General features: G+C 37.7%; 1 protein-coding gene across 1 annotated transcript; it reads right to left on the reverse strand.

The window, feature by feature from the left end:
• LOC18614376 (zinc finger protein ZAT1) lies at window positions 5996–7973 on the reverse strand. Its single transcript, XM_007052112.2, has one exon. It carries the CDS (start codon window positions 7587–7589, stop codon window positions 6156–6158), a length of 1434 nt encoding a protein of 477 aa, XP_007052174.1. The 5' UTR covers window positions 7590–7973; the 3' UTR covers window positions 5996–6155.

An 8675-nucleotide genomic window follows, 5' to 3' on the forward strand; every position in this document is an offset into this window, starting at 1 on the left:
GAAAAATTAGAATAAAACTAACAAATGGATTTTCTGATTAAAAGGGTAATTTATTTTCCCCTTAAAACGGCAAATTTCAATAAATTAAAATTTAATAAAAGGCGTATGCATGAAGGAACAAAGAGCGACATGTAACATGCGAGACTTGCCCGTTTCTGTATTTATTCCCTCTCCTTTCCTTAATCCGAACTTTCCCAACTTGCCCCTTCTTCAAGGGCATTTCAGGAATTAACAGGAGGTTACCAGGATAAACCGGTGTCTTTTGCTTGTACAAGTCAAGAAAACTGCTGGGGTTTGTTGTAACGACGAAGCAGACTATAGAAAAAACCCCCCAAGGATGTCCTGTACGAAGAAATCCCCTTAGCTGTGACACAGAACAAAATGACAAGCACAGGAAAACAAATGAAGTCTTGTCCACGTGTCATATTACCGTAATTGTAGTTTTTATTTTTTTTACTGCAATTAAAACCCTTAAGTATCAGTTACACCTTTTTGCCGGTGAGATTTGGGCCAACTGTCAGAGTGTTGGTAGCTTTAGCATGCCGGCTGGACCGGCTACTGCCCCTTTTTTTTTGCCATGATGTAGATCATGAAGTAAAGTAAAATAAAAATCCAGTATAATGTCAACTTTTGTTGGGGTTTACTTTCCTTTAATTTTGGATCTTTTTGTTGAAACGTCTGATGGGAATGAAGGGTGGGGAAATGGGCAGGAAACTAACCTCCCATTGAGGAAGGAGTTTTCTATGGGGGGGTAGCAAATGCCGTTTTGTTAGGGTTTGGTAGACCCAGTCCTAGTCCTAGTGCCACCCCCCCCGCCCCAACCCATTCATTCATGTGGACAAAATACCAAATTTTTACACATTATTTGGTGGAAATTTTCGTTTCTTTACTTTGAAAGAGAGTTGGGCTGGAAGCATCTACGCCTTTTGATCAAATCTGTTTTGGTCTTTGTGGGGTATCACGAGAAAGAATTTGCCATTGGGTCGTCTAAAAAGCTAAAGCCAATGAAATTTAAACAATGGAAGTTCAATTTAAATACTTGAACAAGTTCAAATTAGTGAATGTACGACAATTTTTGGAATAAATTTGGATTAAAGCTATAGCTTAGGCAAGAAGGAAATGGTCGTATTTCTTTTCACATGGAAAAAAGCACTTTGGGGCACATTAAGATCGTGTCTCTTCAGACCAATTCAACATGGACAGGAACTGAAGCTGGCGTAAAGAAGACCACATTGTATCGCATGCCCAGCGGTGAGGATGACAATACTGGCAGCACAGTGAGCTTTTAAAGTACTCTTTGATATGCCCTCCCCGTACATCCTCATCAAGGGTTTTTGGCCCAACAGGGAAGACGGGGGTGAAATGATCGAACAGGGCAGAGCCTGCTTTTTTCTTTTCTTTTTTTCCACTAGCAGTATAGCAACCTTGCTTCAATTCATAGCTTGGATGCATCAATATGACACATCACAGTCATCAACCATAACTGCTATCTCTCATGTCATGATATCACGAGGATCAATTTCGGATCTTATAATCATTGACAATCGAAATGATTTCCATTGGACATTGGGGAATGATGTGAAACAAGTTACTGCAGAGCATGAAAGTAACTTTGACAGATGATTCAGCCTTAATTTGGTACTGTTATAGTTGAATTGCAAAACTGTAACTTAAAACAAGCTATGGTAAAAGCGCTCGAGTTCAAGCTGTAAACAAACATGTTACAGAGATATTTTCTTTAATATTTCTAAATGCCTGTTGAAATTACTGGGGAATTACTTTTAGTATGAAGATAATGCAATTGCCAGGCTGCTCTGGTATGTGTCGATGTCTTTCTTGGTTAGATTTAAAATGACAAGAACAAGACACTTTGTTGTAATTTGGTCGGTCATGCTTTTTCTAGCTAAGGCAGTTCGAGTGTTCTTTTTTGCAGATGGTGAGCAACTTCCATGCTTGGTTCGGACAAAATCGTAAAAGGGATGGCGTGTGTTCTTTTGTTTCTTCAGGATGAACTTTTACTACAATGACCCAAAAGCTTGCATGTCCAAGACAACCTCTTACATCTCTGTTTTCATTGGTTTTAGCTACTGAACTTCATCTTCAATTCTCTTTTGTTTTGCAATCTCTATGAATTCTCGTTTCCTCTAGTATGTCAAACCCCTTGACCGATTGATGAATGGAAAATTGCTTAATCATCATACTTGTTCTGGTCTAATACACTGTTTCAAGAACTAGTTCTATTAAGCAATAGGGAAGGATGAAAGGGTGAAGCTTGAATGTTTAAGAGCGAGGACAGTTGAGGTTGAATGTCGAATAGTACAAGTGTTTTATTTATATTAGTTTTAGATCTCTTACTTTTACTATTAAGTAGTTATCTCATGTACTGTAATTACTCTTTTACTTCTCCTAGAGGTAATTAGTTGGCAAAGTTGCGTTTCCTTTGGTTGCCGGCTCGTATATAAATGGTGATGTAACAACTCCTCTGTTCAATTAAAAATACATACATTCTTTCATTTTCTGGTTTGCCTTCTTAATTTTTCCCTCAGTTCTCCAGAGGTTTCGAACAAGTTTTGGGAAAAACGTTATGCCGGGTCTGAATCCCTCCCCCAAAATTTGTTTCAGACAAAAGCAAGGTCTTTAGCGGCGAAGGAAGTATTCGAAAGGGTCCCATGAAGGGAAGTTTCTGCCATTGTTTGTTTCAGGTGTGAACAAAATCCTAGCTAGTTGGAGTTTGGGTGCGCTACGCGGTTTGTTGTGAAGCCTGTGACCCAGTTGAATTCCAGACCCACTGAATAATAATCATGGAAATCAATTAAAAAAAAAAAAGAAAAAGAAAAATAAATGGCTGCAACTTTGGACGCATTCCATTGCTGGTATCATACGGGGGAAGTTTCGTCCGAAGAGTGAATCAGATTTCTGAAGGAAAGTTTTTGCAGGGAAACAAGGCGACCCTAGTCTTTTGTTTAAGCTAGTACTAGACTTTGTCACGTGAAATTCTGAGTTGGAAACACTGGAAATCCCTCGTTGATTATAAGCAAGTAAAAGTTTGTTCTCCATGATCACATTAAACAATTAAGAATTTTCGGAATACTGATTATCAAAATGACGCTGTTTTGCTGTAACTCGTGAGTTTATGTTTTACTTGTCGGCGGGGAATATTGTAGTCACAGGCCACGGATTTCATAACAACTTAAACAAAATAAGGTTCCGTAATTATCACTCTTGGCGCATTTGTCGTCGGTTAAGTCTCAATCCAGGGGCCACAGCGCAACCCCAACCGCGTTAATTCTCTTCCTTTGGCTCCAATCTCATCCTCCCTATTAGACCCCGTAGAGAATTAATGTACCAATAAAGACTCTATATTTCTTCTTCAAGATAAAGACAACGAATCTATCACGTAATATGAATATCGTGAGATCAATGGATAAAAATAATAGCTGTTCTAATACCACATTACATTTTTAAAATGATCATTTAATTTAAAATCAATTAATAGTAAATAACGAGATCTTTATTATAGTTATGTATCAAAAATATCTTTAATTTAACATGTATGAATTGATTTTCTTATAAAGATTTGATCTATTCCGATTGTAATAATTTATTGTATTTACGATTATATATGAAAATAACTACCCGTAAACGAAAAGGAAGAAAAAAGGCTTGAAGTTAATTATGTTACACATGTTTCATTATCTCCATAATGTAATCAATTAATTTTACTGTTTGTATTGCCTTTCATGAGTCACATGTATATAATCTGTAGTCCAAAAGGAGTAGCCACATTGGAAGCAAACCACCCAATTTAAGATTTTTCTAATTGCATTTGCTTGCTAGTTGATGAAGTGGGCAACTTCCAAAGTCAAACAAGTAATGGCAGGCACTTTGTAGGAAGATTCCACTTGAAGATAAGAAGGCTACAACAAAGCTTTCCTTTTGCATTTGTCTCTAAAGATGGAAAAGCACCAAACAAGAATCATTGACTACTCCTTCCCCTCTCATGATTCAAGGTTAATGATGTAGCCCAAGAAAGAACGATTTCAAACTTAATTATACATATAGACCATAAATTATATTCTCCAACTTTTAATGGTGATTCTCATGACTGCAGGGTCCGTTGCTGTAGCATTTTTGGATATTTTTCACCAAGTGGTTCTAAGTTCAACTTGCCCTCGTTCAGCTGCGTAGAACTAGTAAAGAAGTTGTTAGGTTAATAATAAAAGGTGCTAGAACCAAAAATTTTGAGCAAAGTCAAGCCTATTGTTGCTAATCTAGTCTAGTATTATTCTCTCATACATTAGTTTTTTTTATATCTTTGGTGTTGGAGAGGAAATAGACCCTTAGATTAATGCAAAGATATTTTCAAAAAATTTAATTAAAAGATGAGAATATGGGTATTAGAATTCCAACCACCAGTCTTCTCTCCCTTCTAAAAGGTGATTTACCTAATCACTAAGTAAATTTGCTACTCGAATTTCATCCCAAACCCAAATATAAGTCAAATATGAGATGCCTATATCTTATATGATCGAGTCAAAACCCGGTTAAAGGATATCCATAACCATCTTTATCACTAGGTCACATTTATAGCTACCAATATATATAATATACATTTGATTTTCTGTCCAAATTCTTCTTATACAGTGATACATACATTGATCTTATAATATATAAAAGAGTAAGCAATGGGAGATAATTGAACTAATTAATCTCTATTTTATATATATGTATATATATGCACTGGGAGTATGGACCAACAATTTCCTTTGGACCATTTTCATATTTTCATGGGGGTTAAAGATCACCCTTTCTGCCCTTCAAAAAAAAAAAAAGATCACCCTTTCCCCCTTACAGTATATATATAGGATGTAATAACGTGTTATATATTCACCATTTCCCCCCTTCATGATGTTTTATTTTTTCAAGTATTCTACTTTACCTTCACATGTAGCTGAATTATTTTTTCCCCCTCGATTAATTCTATCTAAACTAAATTAAATTCAGAACTCCAATAATTCCTGATATATGTATAATCAAACTTCATAGTTCACTTGAGTAGTGTTCTACTCAAACCACTTAATCAATTTAAAATAATCTCAGGCTCTAGCAAGTTGAAAACATACAAATTTGCCATTAAACTTTAACGGCCACTAGTTTCTTTTGTTGGTTCGATCGTGTATTGAACTCCAGAGTCAAATTCGATTTTAGTGAACTTGTGGTTTCGGTGTAGATAGTTCACTTACTTCTCCCCTAACCTACTTGAAAAGTTAGGAATACATATTCAAGTCTCGGCTCTCAATGGTGGGTGACCATTGGGCTAAGGCCTGCGGGCTTCTACTCTTTCCTATTTGATTGAACTCAAACCCTATCAGAGGTCGTTTGGTGAAATATATTTTTGAAAATGGAGTTTTATCATGGATATTACAATACCGCAACAACTCTGCCCATAATGTCAGTCATGCTTCCTGCTCTATAGCTCGCTAGTCCAAGCTCGAAAACTTGGCAGGTATTTATGCTGACCCCGTATGTAGTCTAGGCCAATTAAAGCAAGGTAAACGACTGGCCATGTTTTATTTGAGATTAAAATCGTGGTGGACCGTCGAACTTGCCAGGACCAACTCTTTTCTGCCCGACAAGTGTCTCTCTTAGAGCGAGTTGAGGTTCCTCCTGCCCCCCCTCCACTTTGAGCAAAGAGTGGCAAAGCAAAAAGTTTTCAGAAATTAAGTACACAAGTAGTAAAATAGTGCATCAACTTAAAATCAGAACTCATCAATTGTATCTAGAACATGGCAATTTATTTTTAGTCTGAAAGTCCATTGATGAAGAGCAGAGGTTTGTTCTGGTACAAGTTCATATCAGGCCCAAAACCTGAAAGTTGCAAACGAAGAAAGCTTGAAGACTCTCTGTACATACCATGCAGAGACAGAACCCAAAAGAGAATAATGAAAAAGTTGACAAAAATTACTTGTAATAAAATACTGACAAGGCATCAAAAAGCAGTTTCTGTGCATTTCATTTTCACCCCTAATGCCGAAACATGCCAGCAATAACATGTTTGATTTTGTAATTACAGTTATATATAAATACAAAAAGTCTACAAACGATTGATAGTAAATAAAAATGAGGAAAAATCTCATAATGCAATAAAAAAAAATTTAAGGGTCAGAGCCAACATGAGTAGTTGAACCAATCCCAACTTGCAGCCATGGCGATGAACCTCCACTCATATTGATGTCCTTTAGTTCGCTTAGTTTTGCTAACTTCACCTTACTGTCTGCTTCGTCATCTGCATTTTGCATAGAACTATTACAATTATTGTTCTTGTCATTTTTGTTATCATTGTCAACTTGCAGTTGGTGTTGATGATTCTCTTCCTTTTCTTTGGCATCAACGCCTATCCAAGGCTGCAAATAGATTTCTGTTGAAACATCAAAGCTGGATGGATTAGCGTGGTTCCGTCGTACAAGATCATCAGCTGGAGCAGGGAGATTGAGATCGAGCTTAAGATCGAGCGGCTCAGAATTGTCGATGAACTTTGGTGTTTGCTGAATCGGCTCCATGTGACCTTGAAACTGATGAAACTTAGCCAAAGAGGAAGTGTCAGGTGAATTTGAAGTGATCCAATGACATCTTTTATGCCCTCCCAATGCTTGCCCTGATGAAAAAACCCGGTGACAGATTGAACATTCATGTACTTTTGATTTTCTTTTCGATGTAGAGGCCAATGGAGCACTAGTTCCTTGATCAAATTGCAAAGTTGAAGTTGATTTTGTGGGAAAGAATTCTTCGTGTGTGATAACATCGTGGTCTTCATCAGCTTGACTATCATCGATATGATCAAGCCGAGCTGCAAAGCACCCCTTAACCTTCTTGTGACTAGCTCTATGTCCACCCAATGCTTGGTGGGAATTGAACACTTTCTTGCATGCTTTGCACTCAAACAACCCTTTGGCTACGCCCTTGGCCTTGGCCTTGTCCATAGGTACCCTACATGCAATAGGAGCAATGAAATTCATTGTATTTCTTCTCTCCTCTTCTTTGCTGGCAGAAGCACAAGACTCCTCAGGCTCAGTGAAGAAAGGATCAACGGTTGCATTAGATAACATCATTAAGCAATTGGCAAGATCTTCCTCTTCGCTTGACGGGCAATTCGAGTTGAAATTACCCACTTTAGCTCTCAACGACCTTTTCCTTTTAGACCAACCGCACCCTCTCCTTGTCACACCATCGTCACCGTCTGATCCTGGTGAGGACACAAGCGACTCGGCGTCCTCGGAGCTACATTTACCATGCTCAAGAAAAGATTTCCAAGACAAAAACTCCTTCCCACAATTCTCACAGACCCTACAGCTCTTCAACCGATTAGGGTTCGTTCTTAATGCATACATGCGCTTATTGCTAGGTGGCACATTCCCTCCTAATTTGTCTTCCCAATCACTTGCAGGATCATCGTCATCAATGTGCCCGCTCTCGTCGCCTATTCCATGCGCCCTCATATGCCCACCAAGCGCTCTCCCACACCCAAATCCTTTCTTGCAAATTTTACAAAAGTGTTTAAAGTTTGATTGTTGATCCACAATAAAAGCCATACAACGAAACGGGAAAAGGGAAAATCTGATGAAGTGAAAGAAGAATAGGGGAGAAGGGGGGATGAGGGAAGTTGTTCTTAATAGTGAAAGGTTGTTGCAGAGTTTTATGGTGAAAAGGGGCACTAGTCCTAGTTTTTAGTAAGAGTCATGGCTTGGTTTTTTGTGGATGAAAAATAGATTAGAATAGAAGAGGGCAATGGAGAGTCGAGGAGTGTGGTGACAAGTGGTAGGCGGAATAGAGGCTAAGAGACTTTTTCTACTGCTTTGTGGTGGTGGTGGCGCCGCCGCCGGTCAAACATATACTACAAAAACCAACGGAGTTCCGTACAACCAGTTAGTGTTTTGCAGTGTGAGCTTTTGGCTTCTGTTGCATGTGTGTGTGTGTGTGTGTGTGAGAGAGAGAGAGAGAGAGTGAATTGAGTGATCAGTGAAAGAGATTAAGAGAGAGTGGTTCTAACTGCCATACCTATTCATATCCCTTCAATTCCAAGCCAAGAAAACTAACCCATGCTTCTCCTTGTCTGTCGGTTGGTTCAATCTGCTTTTCCACAGAATTTTCATATCTCAACACATTATTATTACCTATTATTATCTTCAAAAACCCTTTTTTTGGAGGGTGGCAAGGATTAAATATATATGGTTTTCTCTTGCTTTTTCCCTTCATATAACAATTCTTTAATTACCACAAGAGGAAAAGTAAATTAGCTTCTCAATAATTAGCTTTAAAGGGTATATATATATATTATATAATTCCAAGAGGTTGCTCATGCTAATTAAATTCCTAATTAAACATAACTATGTCATCTACACAAGAACAATGAATCAAGTTAGGGAGATAAGGGGATTCAAAGTACTAATAATTAAGATAAAAGTTAAAATTAAGTTATAATTGGTTTAGTCAATGTTAATTGAAGCTTAATCCATTAGGTTTAAGAGAATTTATACCAAGTTAGTAGTGATTAGATCAAATTAGCTAGTCAGTGAAGTACTCTTGGCTAAGCAATGACTTTGCTTCCATCGGTACGGCAGTGGGTTTAGTCTCTTTAATCAATCAATGATATCATTCTTTTTGCTTTGATTCAAAGC

The sequence above is a fragment of the Theobroma cacao genome, chromosome 1, assembly GCF_000208745.1.
Source record: "Theobroma cacao cultivar B97-61/B2 chromosome 1, Criollo_cocoa_genome_V2, whole genome shotgun sequence".
Lineage (NCBI taxonomy): Eukaryota > Viridiplantae > Streptophyta > Magnoliopsida > Malvales > Malvaceae > Theobroma > Theobroma cacao.

Bases quoted from the DNA above. Each gene is read 5' to 3' on its own strand.
- LOC18614376 (XM_007052112.2), bottom strand. From the start codon at position 7,589: ATGGCTTTTATTGTGGATCAACAATCAAACTTTAAACACTTTTGTAAA.